The 25760-nt window shown below is 33.9% G+C and overlaps 1 protein-coding gene across 2 annotated transcripts; it reads right to left on the bottom strand.

Annotated features, from left to right (window-relative positions):
• On the bottom strand, positions 1 to 20885 carry LOC149774365 (myeloid differentiation primary response protein MyD88-like). Of its 2 annotated transcripts, XM_089945367.1 has the most exons (5): positions 20763 to 20885; positions 17172 to 17747; positions 11309 to 11813; positions 10973 to 11005; positions 1 to 3375 (listed from the first exon to the last, which is right to left on the bottom strand). In XM_089945367.1, the coding sequence occupies exons 1-5, from the start codon at positions 20823 to 20825 to the stop codon at positions 3371 to 3373; spliced, it is 1182 nt and encodes a 393-aa protein (XP_089801493.1). In that variant the 5' UTR covers positions 20826 to 20885; the 3' UTR covers positions 1 to 3370. The 2 variants fall into 2 exon arrangements, with proteins under 2 accessions (XP_089801493.1, XP_089801494.1); XM_089945368.1 differs by lacking the exon at positions 10973 to 11005.
• Between the last annotated feature and the right edge of the window lie 4875 nt (positions 20886 to 25760).

Here is a 25760-nt window from a genome sequence, read left to right as displayed (position 1 = left end):
TAAAACGTAAGAACATTTTATTGGCTTTGTTCTACAATTTAATTAAGTCTGGTAAGTGTAAATGACCAAGTGGAGCTAGCAGTCTTTTGAGTGGGGCACATCGTAAGTATGGCCAAGCTGTATAATCTATAACACACACAACTACCATCAATCATACAACGGCATCATGGGAATTAATGGTTATATGAACACTACCTAAGATATGCAATGCCTTTTTTAAATAGCCATTGTAACTGGTGAGGAAATCCTGGGGAATTATTTTTCTTTAAAACTTTTACCATCATTGGTGTAATAAAATAAATATGTTAACACTAAGTAATTTCCAACACTTTTACCATTTTAGTAATCTCACATGAATATCTTAAAGCTAATAATACTATACAACTTTTACTATATTTAATGTCAAATCAAATAAATATGATCATAATATGTAGTTTACAAAGCCTTTTACCATCTTCAGTGCTATCAAATTGGTATGTATTTTTGATTTGTATAGTGTGACTCACCTTTGCCTGAGGGCAGTAGTTTGGTCCTACCTGACTAATGTAATGTTTTGTATGTATGTGTATTTGGGTTTGAGTTATATATACATCTTTGGGTCTGACCTTAGGAGACTTTGGAAATGAATTGTGTTAACAGTTGGATGAAAGTCACAGTCTTTTCAGAAATTGGTAATTGCAGCATGTTTCACGTGGAATGGAACATACAGCTAGTTACATCAGAGTTATTCATCCCAAATATTAACATGAGTCTTAGTGTCATCAATTTTAGTTGTGATTTAATTTGAGAGGAATTGATTATTTTTATTTTTTAATTACAAATTACTCATTTACATTTTAGGGCGAAATGACTTTTGGAATTATTCTAGGATATTTTTGGATTATAACATTCAGATAAATCAAAGGTGTTTACAACATTAAATTTAAAACTAGTGGCACATCAACACATTCAACATTGGAATCGAGTTGGAACACCACTGTAATTCATTCAAAATAATCTATATCCGTGATAGAACCTTTAGCAATACATCAGTAGATTAGTAATATACAGGATTTAGTTCAAAATACTGTACTTTTTAACTTTGTATTCTAGTCATGGGAACTAAATAACTTGTGAAATGTAGGTTTGTAATATTTTATGTTATTAAGTTTGAGACCATATAGTTATAACACAAATAAAATAATGCTAATATTTAATTGACAAATCTAATTTACAACACATTTACCATCTTTAGCAATATAAAACAAAGACAATGATGCTAATATTTAATTGACAAATCTAATTTACAGCACATTTACCATCTTTAGCAATATAAAACAAATAAAATGATGCTAATATTTAATTGACAAATCTAATTTACAACACGTTTACCATCTTTATCAATATCACACGAATAACATGATATAACATGCAATCTGCAACACTTTTATATGAAAATAGCTATGTTCTATATTCATCACGCTAAATCTTCTGTTCAGAAAAAGGCAACCTGCTTTAATTATTGATAGCGCGTCATGTAAGAAGACTACTTCTGCTATTAAGTCAACCAATAATCAAGAAACATAATCTTCTAGCTTCCATTTACCGGGTGACTAGTTAAATGACAATACACCATTATTCTCAGTCTTTAATGATATTTGTTTTACCAAGAAACGTAACATTGGACTTGATATCATAATTTCTTTCTAGCATATATGCACATTTCTGTACACTTTGATCTTGTCGGAATTTTCATGCATAAACTTTAGCCTTAATAAGTCTTCAAATTTCCTATATGTTTCACTAGAGTTCCTGTAAGCCTCATTATTCATGCATTCACTTTAGACCTAGTAAGTTTTTAAACTGCTGCATATTTCAGTAGAGTTCCTTCAAGTCTGTGGATTCGTATAAAAAATGACCACCTACTAAATCTCTGAATTCATAATTACTATTTGCCCATATTTCTGAAAGAAAAAAATGTCATGACCTTCCAAAAGGTTAAACATTAATATATCCAAAAATTATTTTGGAGACCATTAAGGTTCAAAAATTGAAGATCAAGCATGCAAACATCTTACTAATATCCAAATCATGGAGCTTCATAATCAAGGCCTTTTCTGAAATTGTTACAGCCCTCCAACCCTGTCACTATTTGAAGATTAATATAAATGTAGCTGCTATACATTTGTTAGCCAAACTATTTTCAGACATTTTACTTTTTCTCTCCAAAGTTACAAACAAAAGCTTCTGAAGGGCATGGAAATAGTGTAATTTAAATGTCTCATTAATTTGCATGTACACATATATGATCATATAAAATAAAACCGATATGTTTAATGTCTTTCAAAGAATCTTGTGGTGAGTTCTTTCATTGTATGCCTTCTTGTCCAGAAGGGAAGATGTGGCAAATAAGAGTTATAATATATGTTCTGGTTTTCTTTCCTTCTTCGGGAGCTTCATGTGGTGTAAAAGGGTTTGATTACTAAGCCTCTATCACTTATTCCTATAATGCCTGAACATCAGCAGGTTTAAGATTTATTTACAGACTGATCATCAATGCTATAAACAAACTTCCACACACTAGTTGTATCTCTTGGTTGACCTTTTGAAAACTCCATATCTAGTCCTACATATATCACCTGTTCTGTATTGTAACATCCTTTTTGCACTATGCTTGTGGTAAGCAATTTTTCACATTACCTACCACAACAAATATCAGACATTCACATTTGTATTTATATGAGATTCCAAGAGAACTGTAATACCTTAAAGTACAGCCAGCGAACCTTATTCACAGCATATGTTTCATGAACAATACTGCCTCTTCGTCATTAACCTTAAGAATTCAAAGTGAAGAGCCAACCAGTTGACACTGCATTTGTGTAATTTGTTGGGACAGTTTGAAAGATTGTGACTGGTAATATATCAATCTTGAATTTGGCACTAATTGGCCTTTATTAAATCAATATACAAAATATTCAAATACAACTCAATCCCAGTAGATTTAAAAATGTACTTATACTAATTTTATCTAAAGTAATTTATTTCCTTCATCAGGTTTTTTTTTTTAAAAGCCAAAATCCAGATTAACTTAAAGAGGAGTAAAAAAGCAAATTTTCACATAGGTTACATTAAAATTACAAGAAATAAAGTAACATCATATATCATATCCCTGTCTTTTGGACATATCCACCCCAAATATTACCCATAATGCATTAACGCCATCATGTTAGTCTTTTTGCTTCAGGAAGAGAACACAGAGTTTCACGCTCATTACATTTTCCACAGCTTTCCAGTCAAGATGGATTAGTTTCCTTTTTATGGTTTCAAACTATTATCTGGTACAAGGTCCACCACTATTAGAAACAGCCTGTAGTGTCTGTTGTATGACTCATTCTGAAAGATAAATGTAGATTTAGTTTATCAAACTATATTCCTACTTTGATGAAGAGAAGAATCCCCACGGATTACTCCCAGATGCACGGTTTCCCATATACCATATAACCATCACTTTCTCTTAACTCACGTTCTAATGACCAACATATTGGTCAATCTGTATGCTAGGTTGGCCGAGTGGTCTAAAGCACTCTCCGTTACGGATCACTGCCATCTCACTTCTGTCTGCATGGGTTCGATTCTTGGATTTGGCCAATGCAGGTATGTGAGAAAGCTTGCCAGTAGCTTCTTGTGGGTCATTGATTATTTCCGGGGTTTTCCCTGGTTCTTCCTCCACCATTAATATTGGCCATGTATAGCCTAGCGTGTGTTGAAAAAAATGGTGTTAAACCCTACAACAACAACAACAACAACTGGATGCTAGTTTCTCTTTGAGAATCAACTAGACGCTTTAAGAGACCTTCAGATGAGATACCAAATGTCACTATAACTTTCCATCTAACTGGAGTGGGTACAAGAACAATTTCATGATGGGTGATGTGGTAGCTATATTTGAGGTCAGATTGGCACCATTTTATTTAAGGTTCAACTGGATATTATAAGTGATCTTCTGGTAACAACTCCATGATGATGTGACTTTCCAGTTGAAATAGCATAAATAACACAATTTTCAAGACGGATGCGAAGGTGACCATACTGAATGTCAGCTCATCACCAGTTTCACCCAGGACTGATGTTAACAATCTTATAGCATCAAACAATATTGATATGACTTACCACCTAGCTGGCATAGTGACAAGTTTTCGAGAAGGCCATTGTTTGAGTTATATCGGATATCTGATCAGCACAGTTTTTAAGACCGACTATACACTTTAAGAAGTCTTCCTGTGGAAATCGCATGCACATCAGACTTTCCATTCAGAAGATGCATGAGTAACAAAATTTCACAAGATCTCTAACCACACTGGATATCAGATGAAAACTACTGTCGACAATTGACAGATTAATGCTTATACATCTAGAGGAAAGATCTTTATAAGATTTTAATTTCAATTGCGGTCTTAAAGAGTGTAGCAGAAAGAAAGACATATGGATATTGAAATGGTTATTTAAATATTGAAGCATGGCATCATCGTCATTTAGGATCAACTAGATTTCATCCAAGTTTTCAAGTGAACACCTGATATAAGAATCCATTGAAGTAGGATAGTGATAAAAAGACTGTCAAGATGGCGACACTGATCGCTTTAATGGGTATGCATGCAGCACCATTTTAATTTACAACTAACTATAAATTGTAAGAAGTCTTCTGGGGAAAACTTCAGTTAAATACAATTATCTGCTCAGGAGAAATTTAATATGTCAAGATCACTGCCAAGGTGGCTATTGAGAATCAACTAGACAAAATAAGTTGTTTTGTAGTAGAAAGATTAAATCTTGGCATGATCATCCATCTGGAACATTACTATTTTATTTAGAACCCATTAGACCTAAGGGCGAATGTCTGTGTACGGTTTTGTGTCAATCTTCCAAGCAGCTTCGAAGGAGTAGCAATAAGAAACTTGTGTTTGTAGACACAAAACTTTGGATGATATTTTACAGATGGCAGACCAGTTGCTAACTCATAAGCTCTTCTGCTCTATGACCCTTAGCCTTGTTAACAGAAGAATACTAGAAGACCGCATATTGCACATCATTCCTTCATAACTGTACACTACATTAATGTGTAAAATGTTTGTGAAAGGAAACATCAACTGTTATTTCAATCACTTTATCTGGCCTTCACAGAATGTACTGTATAAGAATGGCTTATGCCTCTTAATCTGTTACCTCAGACACCTTCTCTTGTCCTAACAATTAACATAATATATCGTCTTTTAGAAACTGATTACATACCAAAGATTAATCTTTGTATTACAGAGGTGTTGGGTAGCAGTAGCTTATTACACTATTTAAAATTTCAGCGCCTCCTTTTGGACAATTCTTCAGACCATCAGTACCAGAAACCATGGATGGCATTCTGGATAAGCTTTCTTAAAATGGGATTGAATTTAAGAAGCAACAATGCAAGGTACTTAAGAGTCATTCATGCACGAAAGAGGTCATAATTTGGAAGTGATTTCAAATGTCAGAAGGATAGCTTTAAGTAATATAATTGTTTATTTTGTCCTGTTTCTTAGGTTATTTCAAACTGTAATGTAAATGTGGCAAGTCCAATATCTGGACATATGTTTTATGTATCTTTCTTTCTGATGAAGTTTCCAGTATTGTTTACTCAGTATTGATCTTTTTCTGCACTCATGAATGAAGATAGATCTCCAGCATTGTATAAAGTGTATCAAATATAATGCAAGAGAGGGAATCATATAACAAATGTAATAATTTGTACGCACTTTAAAAATAAATATGGATGATCGCGTAGCTGTATGCCCTAATTTACTGTCCAACATTTTGTTTCTTTCTATGACAATATAACAGTATGAACTTTACATATATACCAGATGAAGTTGGCTTTTATTGGTAATCTCTACAGTATATCTTTGTCTTATAAAAGCCTGTTGTGCTACTTTTTTAGACAATCTTTAACAGATGGTAACCTAATTTTATCATGAAAAAAATGCTGTATAGCATGTATTGATTGTTTCGTTACAGTAGTAGCAACCAAAACATGTATACACAACTACAATATATATTGCTAACTCCTATTTGTACATAAACATACACACTGTGTAAAGCAAGCATACAACAGAGCTACCTACATAGACATGTAGATGTTATATCATTATACATACATAGAGGCAAGCATGCAGGTGCTATATCAATCTACAAGCACAGAGGCAACATAACATGGAAATGATGTCTCTATTTACTCACACACACAGGCCAGAATGCACATGCTATATTACCACACACATAACACACCAAGACAAAGCATACTCATATTATCTCTATCTACACACACATATACATGAAGACAATGTTGCATATGCCAGATCTACCTACAAACATAAAAGGGCAACAAGTACATTACATATATACATATGCACATAAAAACAAGGATTAATTAGCATATCTACACAAACATACTGAAGCAAGCAGATGCATTACACCTATGACCATGAACATATGAACACAAAGCAATGATGCACATATCATAAACACCCCCAAACATCCATAGGCAGGCATGTACATATGAGCTATGCTTACTTTCAATCTGGACCTAACTGCAAACAACATACTCAGACCTAATAATGCCAAAATGTTTGTAGAACAGACCAGTCCATAGTCATGCTTGCTGTAGCCATACTTCTATGATAACAATATATATTTTGATATGTCAATGCAATGTGCAGCAGCAGATCTAAATCTACAATGAATTAAATAAACAGCAATGACACTGACCTGCCAATACTTAATGTGTCCTTGGAGCTAGACCTACATTTTTGTATGTAATCAATATAGACCTTAAGCGACCAGTGATGTGTGTGTCAGAAAATCTAGGTCAACATACAATGTGGCAACTCATTCAGTTAGAATTTGATCTGCCACTACATTTCAGAGTAGGGTTAGGTCTACACTATGGTAAGTGAACATCATACACCTAGATCTGTCAGAACAAACTGTGATAGCAGTTCAATGTTTGCAGTGTGGTAAACAATCAACATAGACCTTGATCTGCCAGTATGTGTGACTGTTGATCTAGAACTACACTGTGTTAGGTAAACATCATATACACTGTTGGAATAAATCAACATAGACCTTGATTGTTCGCAATAAGTCAACACAGACCTTGATCTAGATCTACCCTGTTCTAGGTAAATATATAATTTGATCTGCCAGAAAACAATATGACAACACATCTAGGTCTACACTGTTGTAATTAATCAATATAGGCCTTAATATGTCAGTCTAACATAAGAGATATTCCTAGGTCTGTATCATATGGGGGATTCCTGCATCCTTGTAATAAAAATGAGAGGGAGGAGGTTAGAACAAAAACGAGCGGGATGACGAAATGCCATACTTCAATATTTAAATAACCATTTCAATATCCATATGTCTTTCTTTCTGCTACACTCTTTAAGACCGCTATTGAAATTAAAATCTTAAAAAGATCTTGCCTCTAGATGTATAAGCATTAATCTGTCAATTGTCGACAAGCTTAATATATTGTGTGTATGAATATTCTTCTGTACTGAGATGGGATACACATGCCTAGCTTAGCAAACTGTAATGTATATGTGGCAAGTCCAATATCTGGACATATGTTTTATGTATCTTTCTTTTGATGGAGTTTCTAGTATTGTTTATTTAGTATTGATCTTTCTCTGCACTTATGAATGGAAGGCTAGATCTCCAGCATTGTATAAAGTGTATAAAATATAATGCTAGAGTAGGAATTATATAACAAATGTAATGAATTTGTATCCACTTTAGAAATAAATAGGGATGATTGCTTAGATATATGCCCTAATTTACTGTCCGACATTTTGTTTCTTTGTACGGCAATATAACGATATGAACTTTACGTTTAAACCAGCTGAAGATGGTTTTAATTGGTCATTACGTTTATGAATATTTACAATATATCTTTGTCTTATAAAAGCTTCTCGTGCTACTGATTTAGACAATTGTTTAAAGATGTCAACCTAATTGTATCATGAAAGAAATTCTATCTAACATGTATTAATTGTTTTACAGTTGTAGCAACCAACACATGTATACATATCTACAACAGATATTACTAACTCCTGTTTGTACACAAACATACATACTATGGAAAGCAAGCACAGAATATAGCTAACTACATAAACATGCACAGATGCAGGCATAAAGGCTTGCATGTATGTGCTATATCAATCTGCAAACACAGAGGCAATATGACATGGAAATGTTTTCTCAATTTGCACACACACACATGCCAGAATAAATGTTCTGTTTTACCACACACATATAAACTGAGGCGAAGATGCTCAACCTATCTCTTTCTACACACATATATACACTGAGGCAATGCTGCATGTGCCAGATCTAACTACAAACATACAAGGGCAAGCAAGTACATTACATATATACCTATACACATAAAAACAAAGATTCACTTAGCATATCTACACAAAGCAAGGATGCACATACCATATATACCCTCCACTCATCCATAGGCAGGCATGTACATATGAGCCCTGCTTACTTTCAAGCTGGACCTAACTGCAGACAACATACTCAGACCTAATAATACCAAACAATTTTAGAACAGACCAGTCCATAGTCATGCTTGCTGTAGCAGCAGATCTAAGTCTACAATGAAATAATTAGCAAAGACCTTGACCTGCCAATACTTAATGTATCCACAGAGCTAGATCTACATTTGGACATGTAATCATTATAGACCTTAAGCTGTCAGTGCTGTGTGTGTGTCATAAAATCTAGGTCAACATACAATGTGGCAACTTAATAAGTTAGAACTTGATCTGCCACTACATTTCAGTGTAGGGTTAGGTCTACACTATGGTAAATGAACATCATACAGCTAGATCTGTCAGAACAAACTGTGATAGCAGTTCAATGTCTGCAGTGTGGTAAACAATCAACATAGACCTTGATCTGCCAGTATGTGTGACTGTTGATCTAGAACTACACTGTGTTAGGTAAACATCATATACACTGTTGTAATAAATCAGCATAGACCTTGATCTTTTGAAATAAGCCAACATATACCTTGATCTAGATCTCCACTGTTGTAGGTAAATATATAATTTGATATGCCAGAACACAATATGACAACACATCTAGGTCTACACTGTTGTAGCTAATCAAAATAGGCCTTAATCTGTAAGTCCAATATAAGAAATGTTCCTAGGACTTTATCATATGGGGGCTTCCTGCATCCTTGTAATAAAAATCTGGGGGAGTGATTTAGAACAAAAATGAGGGGGAGGAGGAAAAGCCATACTTCAATATTTACATAACCATTTCAATATCCATCTGTCTTTCTTCATGCTACACTCTCTAAGACCGCTATTGAAATTAAAATCTTAAAAAGATCTTGCCTCTATATGGATAAGTATTAATCTGTCAATTGGTAACAAGCTTAATCTATAGTGGTATGAATATTGTTCTGTACTGAAATCACTTTCAGTCTGCTGTCTGAGAGAGGATACACATGCCTAGATTAGCAAGCTAGAACAAGTTTAAAAACTGTTCCTTTAAGATGGTATGTACAATTGTTTACAGGTAATAGGTATTTTAGTTGGTTATTTCCGTTCCAAAATAAGTCTTTTCAAAAGTTCTGTCAAAGTTTAACTTTCTTGAATAATCATTCTACAGACTATACAAGATTTACCATTTAGTGATGAACTATTAGCATTGTAAGTCTATTAATGCCCTAGTTCAAGCAGGTATTTTGATCAAATAAATATCTTTCCTTCTTATCTTCAGTTTTAGATTCTTATTTATTAAATATATCCTAACATTTATGATAGGGTCATAATGTTTTTGCAGCACACGATCCTGCAGTGCTAAGAAACGAGAAAGAAGAAAGAAAAAAAAATCACTCTACTTTTAAATTGTCTGTATTTTAAGTGAGCCTGTTTTGTCTCCCTTTTCTTTTTAGTACAACTGAAACTTTCGTGAAATTATATGGAACAAAACTGACCTAATACCCCCTATATTGTAGCTGTCTTGTAACTATTTATACCCTGACAACCAAGAAGTCTGAAACTCTGCAGCATGTTTTGATTAGTTGTTTTATTATAACAAATCTAACTAGGTGTCTCACATTGCTGCTCCAGTTTACTTTCGACACTCCTCCCTAATCTAATTTTAAGTTGACAGTAACCACTAATTTTACGTCCCTTCATGGCTGATTTCACTTTCTGGAAAGAGACCAAATTGTTGTGCATGCGACAAAGACACTAAAGTGAATCACTTGCATAACACATCTAGGACACTCGTGTTTCGGTCATAAAAAATTAGTGGAATTTCCAAGTATCCCTTTGTATCCGCATACATCTTCAGACCTTGGAATGGAAGAGATATGGTGAAAAAAATGCAATTACAGATGAGTTTAGATTAATATTTGTTCAACTCATCATAACAATTAAAATGTGTATACTACTACACAAATGTCATCAGTACATCGTATTTTGTATGTGTGACTTAGGGGGAGGTTTTAAGCATCCAAATTCATTCCAATTTTGCGTGAGTCACGCACAGGAATCATATATTTGAGCATGAACTTTGATTTCATTTTTTGTCATCAGTTGGGGACTGTACTGGACATTAGCTCATCTATTAGAACTCTTGGTCTGCATTTGAGTAATTTGCTTACAACTTTGGGTCCTGATAGTGTTTTGTTTCCTATCATTTCTCCTGTATTCTGCATTCTGTAATTTATTTAAAATGGACTTTGGAAATTGAAATGGAAGGAAACTATAAAAAGTCAATATTCAGTACAGGTCCTTCTTTACCGAATATTCATTCAGTAAGAAATAATATCAAAGCTGCTGCTTGATGAGGAAAAGTATGTAAATTCATGCATGTCTCTATGCTTAAAAGTATATGTATCTGTAGCATATTAAAAGGATGCCTACTATACCTGGAAAGGTTTTTGATACATTAAAGGCACATCCTACAAAAATAAAAGAAGATATTTTGGTCTACGTTACTCATGCTGATTTATGTGTATGCCTAGCAAGACAACTGAGAAATAACAAATGAATATGTCGTACTCAATTTGTATGGCAGATAAGCATCTTTCATAAAAAGTGTTAAGACTCTAGATGTCACATGGATTCTTATTTTTAAGTGAAATGTGAAATTGAATTTATGTTTTAGAACTGTTAGATGAAGCTGCAATTAAAACTAAATATAGTATGCAAAATTATTCATGTGATAAATGTCTAAAAGACTTGTCAATATGATTCTTGCTTACCTTGTGCCTCCAGTTCCATCACTAACTTGGGCCACCAGGTGTCTCTCATGCTAGTATCCCGAGCATCAACATAGTTCAGGATCTTGAGGTGACGTGGAACTTCACAGTCCTTCAATAAAACTGGGACAACACATTTTCTCCTTTCCTCAAACCCTTGAGTAATGGCCATATCAATTTCATGCAAAACAAAACCACTCTCAAATGCTTCCCTGGTCATGACTACTACAGTCTTGTAGGCATTTCTGATGCTGTCATCAGCAAATTTCAACAATGGTGTTCCTGGAGTATTGTCTCGATCATACTCACAACAAACAAACCCGTGGTCATTTTCTAGTCTTTCTATAGTTTGCTTGACCCAATGTATGTCTGAGCTAGAGTAACTGAAAAAGGCATGGTATTTCTTATCTCGTGGCAGAGCTCTCTTTTGTACAGACACTTGGCATTCCCCTTGTTTAGTGGAAACTGATTCAACTGACTGTGCTTGCTCACTTGGTTCAATCGTTTTCTGCCAAGCAAAATAAAAATATTAAACATCTATCAGTTTCCCATAATTAAGATTTGTATCTTTAAAAATAAGAAATTTTAATGCAACACTATCTACAACGGCAGGAAAGGTTAATCAATGATAGGTCTGCAGTTGCAGTTTTTGTTTTAAATTAGATGCTGCACAATGGATAACAAGTGGATTTGCACTGTCATGTTTAAACATCATTTTAAACCCCATCTTGTGTTATTTGTGATTATAGAGATGTAACAAGAATAATAATGAGTTACTTTGAATGTGGAAATTTAATATCCATAACAGGAGTTCAAAGTGGGCTAGATATCATTCAATTACCCTATTAATTTGATTTGTCAATTCAGATCTGGCGATAAAGTCATTTTTATCAGAGTTTATTTTAAATAATAATAATAATACTTCCATGAAGATGAATACCTTTTGGTAAGGTTTTCATGCAGACACAGGCAGTTGCTAAGGAAGTTATGACATTACAAAAAACAGTCACTTCAGACACATTACTGATGAAACATGTCCTAAAAGTGCTCATACCAAGTTTGGTTAATAATGGCGCAGATGTTCTCAAGAAGCAACAAATAGGTGTTCTATATAATTGCTATGGAACTCACACTATTGCTTTGGACACACTTTCGAAAAGCATATCGTATGTAAAACTCTACCATCATTTGACGAATCCTAGCTCGTTCTAGTGATGATGTCAAAACATTGGTCCACTGGTTTTCTAATGATGCTACATAGTTACCAGATGAAGAAAACTGGAAACTATTTTAATGGCGAATGTCATAAGAAACATTCTTTCCAAATCTGATAAAAATTGTCTCTGCTGTTATATGAAGATAGAAAAAAATGTTTTCCGTCTGGTTGCTTTGGAAACCTAACAATTTATGAGGAAACCACGTTAGACATAACGTGAATAGTGTTTTTCCTAGCAAATATTCATATCACATTTGATATAAATTGGCCAAGCTATTCTTAAATCAAACTTGAAAATAGGTGTTCCACCCAGTTGCTAATGAAGTCATAGCAGTACTATGGGAGCAACATCAAAACATTTTGATAAAGCATAGAAATATTAAAGCATGATAAAGCATAGAAATATTAAAGCAAAGTTTGATTCTAACTAATATTAGCTGTTCTAGATAGGAACTAGAAATAGACGTTCCACCCTGTTGCTAAGGAAGTCACATAACTACTATGGAAGTAATTTTAAAATGGTTTGACAGAGCATCTTGCATGGAATATTCCACACTGATGTAGGGGAGTTACCCTGAAAAAATTTTAATAGTGCATTTAGGAACTAATCATTGCAAACTTAATCAACATTTAGTCCCTTTTGTGGCTTTGAAAACAACACCATTGCCAACATGGACACAATTTAGATTAAGCATGGCTTAAAAAAGGACTCTTATGAGGATGGTTTCACTTGGTCTTTCTATAAAACAACCAGAAAATACGTTTCTCACCAATAAGGATGCCACATCAAAGCTGATAGAGCTGCCCTGGATGCATTTTGATCAGGGCATTTATTTATCAGACATTAAACAATTTCACGAAAATCGGTACACCAGTCTAGAGATGCTGAAATAAGTTTTCCATAGATACAACGACGCTGCTACGGTAGCCATTCTGTACACACTTGTAATAAAGCATGTCTGAATAAATAACGCTAGTAAATTTCATCGAGAGGAATATTCTAAATCAAATTTCTCTAACGCCGATAGGTGAAAAATAAAAGAAAAATGACAATGTATGTACCACCACATCATGTGAAGTGATACTTCTTTGACAACAGAAATTCACAAGATGTTTACAATAGTCTGCGTGTCAACCCAACAGCCAATTTATCATGGGTGTGAACAGACCGACAGACAGGCATATACCAGCCACATGGATACCAAACATAAGGATGTTGACTGTTGGCCAAAGCAGGTTCAACAATAGGTCAAAGTGACCGATTGTTGGCAGATTAGTTTGTAATATACAAATGAACAGTTAACTTCAAGCTGATATATGTAAAAGACACCTGTCAAACTGGTTATAGCAACCTACTTCCTATTTACCATATCGATGTATTAACATGTTAAATCATGGACATTTTAATGTTTGACATTTCCAACCCCCACCCCCAAGAACATGCTTCCCTCTTACCCAGTGTGCAAAACATCCACGAAGAGTGGTGAAGATATCAAAGTCAATATTAGAAATTCTGTTTGAAAATTATGTATTCCTCAAGCACAGTGATGATGTCTCTGATGTTTGACATTTAACCCCGAAATGACCTTCCTCCTTAACCCAAGTGCAAATCACCCAAAACCATGTAGTTCAGTTTTCTGACATAACCTAACATTTTTATTTTGGGCAGAAAACCATGTTTCTGCTTTAAATCGCACCGACCTTGAACATTGATCTTTTAGTATAGGACATGATTCTTTCCTGAATATTCATTTTTACAATAACTGCACTTCATTCACAAAGTTAGGTAAATGCACATTGTAGTGAACTTCAGTTGATATGCACATGTCATTAATGCTTTAAAATCATACAAAGTGTGTGTGTGATTTGGATTTTTAACATAGCTTTAACAATTTTTCAGTCATCTCCCTATGATGTCTGCAGTGCGGCAGTTTATAGTGATGTCTAGCACTGGGGCATCAAGCCGCTGTCATGTAGCATGATGTCCAACCCAGTCACATTGTCCTGACAACAGGCCGACCAGTCCCACCACTAACCTCCTAATGCTGAGCTGAGCGCCAAGCGAGGCAGTTGTTAGTACCACTTTTGTAAGTATTTGGTATGACTCGGCTGGGGATCGACCTCCCGCATCCGAGGTGGATGATCTAACCACTAGGCCACCAGAGTGGTCAAATCATGCAAAGTTTATAGACACTAAGCATCTAAAGTTATAAATATGATATTCTTGAGAAGGCCGAAAAAAAAAGTATGTGTGGGTCTGGTTATATGACCTAACCTATTTTTACAACTGAGCCTTTATGTACATTTTCGGAGATAACAAACTCAGAGAAAACAAAACAATCAGGAGAAGAAAAAAATTAACAAAGGGATCTATTTATAATCAAAGTTAAAGTCAGGTTGCAACTGACAAATATTATACTGATGATTCATTTAAATCTATCTAGACACAAACAAAATGACAAGATGGTAGTGACCAATCTTAGTTTTAAGTTTAATAGAACCAGAACCACTTATATTTTTATTTCACCAAATGTGCTTATTTCTTTCCTTGGATCTATCAAACTTCTAGAAACTTTAGATTCAAGCTAATGAACTGATATGTGTAGGTAGGGCGAGAGATGATATCTTTGATTTCAAATAATCATTTTAGTCAGTTTTAAAAATAAAACATGTTCGTCACCAAAGAATATAAAGAAATTAAACCGATAAAACGAGCAAATTTACCCAAAGGGATTCAATTCAAATATCCAGTGGGACGTTATTAGAGTTATATAGACTGATCTCAATACACTCTTTACATTATACAATCCCGTATGGTGCAGTATGATATGGGCTGTTGTCTACATGCTACATGGTGAGGTCACAATACACCTTCAAGTCAGTATTCATATTAGATACTGTTGTTAACTATGAAACAGGTTAGAAGTTCACTTGCAAATGTTATTAAGAGCTGTTTTCTTTATGACCCAAAAGGTCTCGGAAACTATTAATCCTACGTATTTTGAGGCAATGTTTTTTTTTTACCTGCAATGCATAAATCACTTATACGTGTCCTCCGTACACACACATTTGCCGGATGGCAAATTCAAGGGCTTGCCGTTCCTGATTCAACCATCCGCTGTGTTAATCAAATGGTCATTTTAGCTGTGCTGATATAAACAATGAGAAAATTTAGTGGCTGAAAGAACCCCTGCTGAATATTTTGTCATCGTATGAGTACATCAGAAGAACATGACCCAATAGCTTGGCGGCAAGTTCAACAACATGTCTAGCTGCCGAATGGTGGGAAAATGTACTGATATTTCCAATGACTGAATGCAGAGGCAGAAAGACTAAGTGATGTACTTTGGTGTAAGAGTACATCAAATGAACTTTATGTTTCATTATTGTTTTCATTTCCAAGAGTAGCTGAATAAGCTGTGCATGCGACTTCGAAATCAAGACATGTTGAGAGTTAGACAAAATGCTGTTTCCAAAATTTTTGATAAGTATTTTGGGGCAAATTGGCTAAGGTTGTAATGAGATTAAACAGAGTGCTAGAAGTTTCTATAACTGATATTTCGCATGGAACACTATGTGTGATGCTTAGCTCATTGCATGGAGTAAGGTGTTTCCTTGGCCTGACATAATTCACTCTCAGTTTAATGGACAAACAAGAGCTATATGTCAGTGGTGTGAAGAAGTTTATGAAGAACATTAAACTCAATGGCAACCACTGGTTCTAGTCATATGGAAATTTAGCCACTTCAGGTATGCCCAACATGCTTCTGGGAAGGGACTGCAACTTATGCTGGTGCGACTTCTGTTTATTTTTTTCTTCAAAGAAGGAGTCCTGGACTCATAGTTTTAAAATCCTAGCAAGACCTCCAAGTCTATGTTTTTATATAACGTGGTTGTGATCATGTGAGCATTTGCATGGTAGTGATGACTGATGATATTAACTCTACCAACTATTCATATTTGTATGTATATTAAATGTTTAAACGAGACAGACAAAATACTTTTATATTTGAATTTCCATTCATTTTCTGAAGGCTTAAATAATAATGGCTGTATTGTCGATTGGATGACATCACCAATTTGGTCACTGGCATCTCATAGGACCACAAAACACTTCTCGAGTATACAAAATCCATATTTTGGTATGGGATTAAGGCAAGTATGTGTCAATACAGCTATCCATTCAAGAAAATTAGTGACAACAAGCTTTTGTAAGCTCACTGTGCTGACACAAGTCAAATCATAACCAGTTTCATTATATGAGTAGCCAGGATAACACATGAAGTCTTTAATTATTACTTCATGTTAATATTATTTAAAATATGGCAATTTCGACGAGTTAAATTTTGCTTTTTCTCCAATTTTTAAAAATCTATTATGATATCCAGCTATGAAGGTGATTACTGTCTGTAAAAGGTTGGATTTTACAAGGGTATATGTTTCTCTTTAAACTGACATAAACTCTCTATTGTCTAATTTATACTCTTATCATCTACAACGTGGTATGGCAAAACACATCTATCCTACATGTTTTATGTAGATAATACCACTCTGCCTATTATTTATTTCAACATATATCTGTGTTTCAATTTTACATTTTTATACTTTTGTTTTGGGGAGATCTCTAAAGGGCTTCATACTTGTACTCACCGTATCCTCATACCAAAATTGCAACAGTTTGCATGACTGAATCATATTGTCATGGAGTTCACAGCATACATCTGCATTCTCTTTGAGCAGGGACACAGGAATCAGGCTGTTGATACCGTCACCGTTGTATTCAGGACATTGTATAAAATGCTCAAACTTCAGACTCTGACCCAGGTAACCAATGATCTTGATGAGAGTGCCAGTGACAAACTTTCTGACCCCAATGCACAATTCTGAAGATGGAGTTCTGCCTTTTCTGTCCATTCTTGTGACTCTCATATATATGATGTAGTCCCTAACGTGAAGGGTCAGTTTGTGATAATGGTCCAGCTGAAAAACACCACACCCACAGAAGATCAGATTCTCTAGTGTCTCCTCTTTCTTCTTTGTGGCTATTGGCCAGTATGCAACACAGGCAGCAAGAAGTCTATGGAAAATGGGAGACGGCAAATATTTTCCTACGAAGAGAAAACATAGGACTGAGGAGCTTTCCATCTGAGGGTGTGGTAATGGGCAGATGACCTCTCTGGGAGTTTTCTGACGGAGCATACATGGAGCAAGAAAGCAATTCTCTTCCTAAAAAGTAAAAGGATTCATTTTAATGTGAATTTTGTCAGAGAGATAAATGTTTCATTTTTCATAATAAGCCCCATATGAGGAAACATAAATGAGTAATCAATTTACATTTTAACAAAGGCAATTATAAGTCATGTAATTGTATTATCAGTGTAACAAAGTAAATGCTACGTTTGTGAGACAGCAATCGTAACTGTTTACTGATATTTCTACAATGATAATGACATGGCAAAAGTCTGAGAAAAGTAATCCTTATGACCAACATTTCTTGGGCTGGAGAATCAACAATGCAAAGTATTTCAGAATGTGAGAAAACTTGGTCACTGCAATCTACGTTCCCCATGTGCAGTTTAGAATGATGAATGAAACCATCTGATCTAAATCATGAACATAACACAGATCAGTCAAAACATATTTTCATAAACAACAATGTTAACTTTTGAGAAATAATTTTTTTTTTGCACTAGATGACCCAGTATGCAAAACATGCACATCTTGATTCAAGTAGATGCAAACTTTCTGAACAATCAAACATATGTGCTTCTTGTAATTTCTTGAGATAAATGTGCCTAAAGCTAGTTACCAATAAAATCATGTAATTTTCTTGATATAAATGTGCCTCAGGAGAGTAGCTACTAAAATAAAGATTTTCTTGATAAATGTGATTAAAAAGGGTTATCAATAACAGCATGTCATTTTCTTTAGATATAAAAACCTCAAGCAGATTATCAATGAAAGCATTTCATTTTCTTTAGATATACGTACTTCAAGCAGATTATCAATGAAAGCAACAATAATAATAATCAACTGAGACAGACTCTTCACTGATATTTTACGAACTTAAACAAGCATCTTAAAATGAATACAAATTGAAATTTTCAATGCTGATATTACAGTGAGTGACCCAATCTTGAAGTACTAAGTATGGAATCCAATGCTTCCACAATGGTAGCCTGGTACACCATTTAATAATAGCTACTGGTCTGATTCATAAATACATTCCTGCAACTAATAACGCCCAGCCAATGAGTTATGTGAGAAAGCTTACCATTAATGCCACATATGTCCATAGTTCTTACCACGCTTATTTCATCCATGTGACATAAAAATCAAGCCGTTTTGCTAATCTTACTTTTCTTGTGTCAGTCTGTTTAACTCGGTCTCACATGGTATCCACGCACTAGGAACTACTCTTAAAAAGAAGAACCCTTTACTGTTTTCTGTTGTGCCTGATGGAGTTGTTATAAAAGTAAACAACAACATCAACAGATATATAACAAAGTAAAATTCACAGATAAAGCAAATTAAGGTGTCTCCAACTCTGATAATATGCACTTATCTATCCACACAGGTAATACACATCACTGGCTACAGAAAATCCAAACTCTTGCAAGAGCCACCTGCAAATACAGCAACAACCAGAATGTTTTATGCCATATCTGCATTCTTCAAACTTTATCAGACAGCTCCAACTAGCCCCAATTGAATCAAACACTGAAAATAAATGAAAAGTCCTGCACTTAACAATCAGAGTGGTTCATTCATCAGTCCACACGCTATTACACAACAAGCTTTCCATGTTGCGTATTATTGCACAAGTAATAGCAACCCATACCACATTTCCAGAGAAAATGTAAATTTAGAAAAATAAATTAAAAATCTCCTCATAATCATTAGACACTTTGTTAGAGCTGTGTATTTTATTGCACACTTTGTAAGAGCTGTTAAGTTTATTACAAACTTTGTTAGAGCGGTGTAGTTTATTGCACACTTTGTTAGAACTGTGTAGTTTATTGCACACTTTGTTAGAGCTGTGTAGTTTATTGCACACTTTTTTAGAGCGGTGTAGTTTATTGCACACTTTTTTAGAGTGGTGTAGTTTATTGCACACTTTGTTAGAGCTGTGCAGTTTATTGCACATTTCGTTAGAGCTGTGTAGTTTATTGCACTTTATTAGAGTGTGTAGTTTATTGCACACTTTGTTAGAGCTGTGTTTTTATTATACAGTTGCCTAACATAGAAGGTTTTCCGAATTAGTATTGATCAAAGTTAAAAAGATATCAATTATTTATTGTTATTTTCACATGACATTCATCACTTAAATGTGTTAATAACAGTAATAATATCAAAAGATTGTATGATTTTGTTTCATCAATTATGTAACTTGTGTACCTAGAGTAGAATGGGAACTCCATTTCCCTCATTAAAATATTCACATTAATGCTCGTTTAGAAAAATAAAGCACGTGGCTCGAGATGCTCATGATGCAGTACTTGCAACACGTAATAATTATAACTTGGTGTTTTTGTCTTGACTTTGTTTCTTTTCTAAGTGCAACATATATATCTCGATTCTACTTAGAATGTCATCCAGATTTTCATAAAAGTGCACAAAACCTGACAACTTTATTAAGAGTGAGTCGCATTAATAGTATCTGATGAGTACTGTGCTTTTAATCTGCATATATGCCAACCCCTGGCGAGGAAAAGGTGTAATCCCAGTGGACAAAAAGAGTAATGAGAGTAGAAAAAGAGTAATCCACATATAACACAATAAAAATTCAATGAACATGTGTACACAATGATTAATTTATCCCGATGGCCTTTTCACATCGACAATTGCTTCAAGTTTTAGTACACAGCACTTTGAGCTTTAAAAAGCAACAGACTTTAGAAATGTCCTTAAACATGACATGAAATATTCAACATGACATTAATGAATGAAACATACTGGAAAGCAAATTCTAAGCATAAGCGCCAGAAGCAGTGTGCCAGCTGGTTCTACTGATCCACATAAAACATGGAAAGGGACAATTAGGTTCCATACAAATTCTATTGGTGAAAAAACTCCATATCAATATGGCTTTCCACTGGGAGAGTAGAGACAATTTTGTCAAGACGACCACCATGGTAACCATACCGCATCATTTTCATTTATGCCCACCTTGACAGATGGTTAAATTTAGATGTGTACTCGTTAATTTATATGTAGATTTATATTTTAAAATGAACTAACCTTGATTTTGGATGCCTCCTGGTTGTATATTCTCAGCTTAGCAATTATGTTCAACTGCTCCATTAGTAACAGTATGTGTTTCTTGTTGTTATGGAGGTCTGGGTGTTTCTCTTTTGTCCAGATAGCATCTTGACACAAAACAAAAGTAGTTGTTACATATTTGAATCAAGTTTGCGCATTGATGTATCATCAAAGATAAATATCAAGGAAAGCAAAAATGCATCGAAGGAACTAATATAATACTGGTTGAAAAGAATTTCCAGGAATGCAACAGAATCCAATATATGCATTTCTAATCTCATGGTCATGAAACCATCTTGAATATTTTTACATTAGGTCCAATCTTGTGTATAATATCATGCATTAACTTAAATATCTAGACATTAATATTACAATTTCTCACTATCCAGATAATTCATAAACAAAAGAAAATTAATCATTAATGTTTTCTCTGTCCAGATAAATCAGGTACTAATTCTCAATTTTCGAGAATATTTTGTCTAAAAAATAATATAATGCCAGTGAATCAATTCACATCATCAATAAAGAGCACTTCATAATAATGACGCAGTGTTTTGTTTACAATACTTCTGGCTGCATTTCCGTTTTGTTTGTTAAACTATGTCAGTGTCTTTACCAAGGACATCTACAGTTGTCAGTGACAAGTATGAATCAATATATAATGATGATCCTTAAGTTTCTAGGTAAATTCACGAACTGTAGAATATATCTGGTTATTTGATCAGTTTGCTTCAAATATTAACAAAATCAACTGAATCAAGTCTGACAAAATGTCACTCATCACTAAAAATGTATCTAAAAACTTGTCCCAAACTATATTAATGTATTGATGCAAACTGCCTATTGAGGCTAGTTCAAATATTACTATTGTTTCATAACTGAGAGATTCTCTTTTACAGTTAAATGTATTATCGAATGATGTACATCGTCTTTGCTCTGAAAATTGGGAGAGATAATCCATATTTTAAATAAATATCGTCAAGCTATCTTGGCACTAAAACCAGATATGGTGATGATTACCCTAAATATGCAATGATACTCTTGGTACAAAATCAACGCTGAACCAACAAATTCAAAAATGTGGATTTCAAGGTGAAATCTGTAACTGCTAAAAGTGAGAATTCTAAAACTTGTTAACCTCGCACTTCAGAGTTGCTGACCACTATATTTGCTAATAAATGACAACCCAGTTTACGTGTATTGGTCAAATAGAGATAATAAACTGCATAAACAGTTAAAACTTTTATCACACATGTTAATCCACTTTACTGAAAATCTGAACTGTCTACAACAACTCTTTGGGTATACCACTGAGTAATCAAGAGTTGTGAAGTGTCAGCTGTTTTTACTGGTGCCTGTCGACAACACATGAAGTCAATCCACAAAACTAATCAAAGACGTGTAATGTTATGATGGTGTCTATTCAAACACGTTTTAAGTATTCTTTAATTAAAGTTCTAAAATGAACATTGCATTTTTCACATGATTTAAAGGAAGTTACTCATGACCGAAAATTACATTTTTGTACGATTTAATATTTTTACAAGTTTGAAAATAAATTATTAAAATCACAAAATTCATTGTATTCTTCATATATATCCAAACACTGGGTTAACAGATACAAATCCACTTGTACTTGTTAATGTTATTATGCTTACAAGCCAGTACTGCCAACAATGCAAGACTGTTGACATTAAAATCATGTTCAGAGTGCTGACTATTGACTTTTCATTAAAATGCATCTTGTAAGAATTCACATGTACATGTGTACAAGCCACTGTGTTGAGAAGTCCAATGATGCACAACAATAGAAGCAATAACCACTGGCTTAACATTAATGCTAATTAGGTCTGGTTTTCAAAGCTCCTTCACAAAAATGTTACTATGTTAGCATTCAGATATGTACCAATTTATTCAGAGTCAATTAAATAGTGCAAGAAGTGTTTTAATGATAATGCTATTTCACCAATCATGCAAGAAGAGTAGTGAAAGACTTTCAAGATGGCAACTGTTACCATCATCTGACAAGAATGAATTAAAAATAGCTTTAGCCATTCAGGAAAACCTGATGCTGATATCTGTCCTTTCAAGAGAAGCAGCCTTAGATAGATTTTAGAAGGTACATCATGGATGCCATTGAATAAGCTGTACCAAAATTATTTTAATACAAGAAAAACTATATATGTAACAAACACATTGTTAAGTAAGTCAAATTTGGTAGTACTGTCATCCATTCCGGAGAAAAGTAGATTTTACAAGATTTATAAATTAGGGCATCTGCAAGAAGTGTCTTAGTGAAATCAATGTGTCAATATGAATATCCCTTCAAGGGGATAATTGATAATATTATGTGTCAATCTGAAAATCCCTTCAAGGGGACAACTGATATTATGAGTCAATATGAATATCCCTTCAAGGGGACAATTGATAATGTTATGTGTCAATATGAATATCCCTTCAAGGGGACAATTGATACTATTATGTGTCAATATGAATATCCCTTCAAGGGGACAATTTATACTATTATGTGTCAATATGAATATCCATTCAAGGGGACAATTGATACTATTATGTGTCAAAATGAATATCCCTTCAAGGGGACAATTGATACTATTATGTGTCAATATGAATATCCCTTCAAGGGGACAATTGATACTATTATGTGTCAATATGAATATCCATTCAAGGGGACAATTGATACTATTATGTGTCAATATGAATATCCCTTCAAGGGGACGATTTATACTATTATGTGTCAATATGAATATCCCTTCTAGGAGACAACTGATACTATTATGTGTCAAAATGAATATCCATTCAAGGGGACAATTGATATATTATGTGTCAATATGAATATCTCTTCAAGGGGACAATTTATACTATTATGTGTCGATATGAATATCCATTCAAAGGGACAATTTATACTATTATGTGTCAAAATGAATATCCCTTCAAGGGGACAATTTATACTATTATGTGTCAATATGAATATCCATTCAAGGGGACAATTGATACTATTATGTGTCAATATGAATATCCCTTCAAGGGGACAATTTATACTATTATGTGTCAATATGAATATCCATTCAAGGGGACAATTGATACTATTATGTGTCGATATGAATATCCATTCAAGGGGACAATTGATACTATTATGTGTCAAAATGAATATCCCTTCAAGGGGACAATTGATACTATTATGTGTCAATATGGATATCCATTCAAGGGGACAACTGATACTATTATGTGTCAATATGAATATCCCTTCAAGGGGACAATTTATGCTATTATGTGTCAATATGAATATCCATTCAAGGGGACAATTGATACTATTATGTGTCAAAATGAATATCCCTTCAAGGGGACAATTGATACTATTATGTGTCAATATGGATATCCATTCAAGGGGACAACTGATACCATTATGTGTCAATATGAATATCCCTTCAAGGGAAAAATTTATACTATTATGTGTCAATATGAATATCCATTCAAGGGGACAATTGATACTATTATGTGTCAAAATGAATATCCCTTCAAGGGGACAATTTATACTATTATGTGTCAATATGAATATCCATTCAAGGGGACAATTGATACTATTATGTGTCAAAATGAATATCCCTTCAAGGGGACAATTTATACTATTATGTGTCAATATGAATATCCATTCAAGGGGACAATTGATACTATTATGTGTCAATATGAATATCCCTTCAAGGGGACAATTTATACTATTATGTGTCAATATGAATATCCATTCAAGGGGACAATTGATACTATTATGTGTCAAAATGAATATCCCTTCAAGGGGACAATTGATACTATTATGTGTCAATATGGATATCCATTCAAGGGGACAACTGATACTATTATGTGTCAATATGAATATCCATTCAAGGGGACAATTGATACTATTATGTGTCAATATGGATATCCATTCAAGGGGACAACTGATACTATTATGTGTCAAAATGAATATCCCTTCAAGGAGACAATTTATACTATTTTCATGATGGCCACAATGGCCACTGTGTTAAAGGTCTGACTAACTAGAATACATTTTTCAAGATGGTCACCATACCTGCCATATTATATTTCAGATCATTTTCATTTTAATATAAAGCACCATCCAGATATAATGTGAAGTGTTTTGGTGAAAATTCCATGATTCTAAGGTCATCTGTTTAAGATAAGTAACTATACAAGTAGTTGATGGTCATGCTAGACGTTTGAAAGGCAACATTTTAATTTACAATCAAATGGATATGTTGTTAGTGAACACACAAAACCATTTGGACAAACACTACCCCCAGGTGTAAGTGTAATTATTGCTATTATAAGTGACAAAAAAACATAATTTGGGCATAAAAGGTGTAATCTATAAACATTACATTTTAACTACTACCCTGGTTCTGCAGCTGGTCAAAATTCGTGTAAGAAATGGCAAAACCCACATGGAATAGAACCAGAATACAACAAAAAATATACTGAAAAATTATGTATATTTAGCACACAGTTTAACTAGTCTACAAGACAATGTGTATCTTTTTGCAATGAACACATCTGATCTGACAAGTTTTGAAGTTTCAAAAGATCATGTGCAATAACATTTTCTGCCATATATCATCCACAACGTACATTGTAAATCATTTCACTTAACATCTGGCACCATTTTCTTTAATAGTATAGATGGTACACTTACTAACTGGGTTTTCAATATCATGAATCTATTAGATAAAGTTCACATTGAAAGAAACTCGTCTGTTTTCTTAAAAATGGGTTAGTTGCTATAAATAGCCAATAAGGAAAGTACTCTTACACTATTCCTATGCAGCAGTCACCTTTTTAAGAAAATCCTCAAATTTATAACAGTGAAATTAAAGTGATGATTATAAAAATGACAAAATCAACTTTTCATTGCTTTATTTTTATTTTATTTTTTAATGTACTGTTACTTATATTTGATTTACTTTA

Source organism: Sinohyriopsis cumingii, unplaced genomic scaffold (assembly GCF_028554795.1).
Source record: "Sinohyriopsis cumingii isolate HCF-2022 unplaced genomic scaffold, ASM2855479v2 utg000305l, whole genome shotgun sequence".
Classification (NCBI taxonomy): domain Eukaryota; kingdom Metazoa; phylum Mollusca; class Bivalvia; order Unionida; family Unionidae; genus Sinohyriopsis; species Sinohyriopsis cumingii.
This window is presented reverse-complemented; position numbering and strand designations above follow the sequence as displayed.

What these genes read in the sequence shown, in the direction of transcription:
- LOC149774365 (XM_089945367.1), bottom strand. Translation starts at nt 20,825, where the DNA reads ATGGAGCAGTTGAACATAATTGCTAAGCTGAGAATATACAACCAGGAG. An exon ending in AGGAGGCATCCAAAATCAAG is followed by an intron (nt 17,748 to 20,762) that starts GTTAGTTCATTT and finishes TTTACTTTTTAG; the next exon opens with GAAGAGAATTGCTTTCTTGC. An exon ending in AATTTTGGTATGAGGATACG is followed by an intron (nt 11,814 to 17,171) that starts GTGAGTACAAGT and finishes TTTGCTTGGCAG; the next exon opens with AAAACGATTGAACCAAGTGA.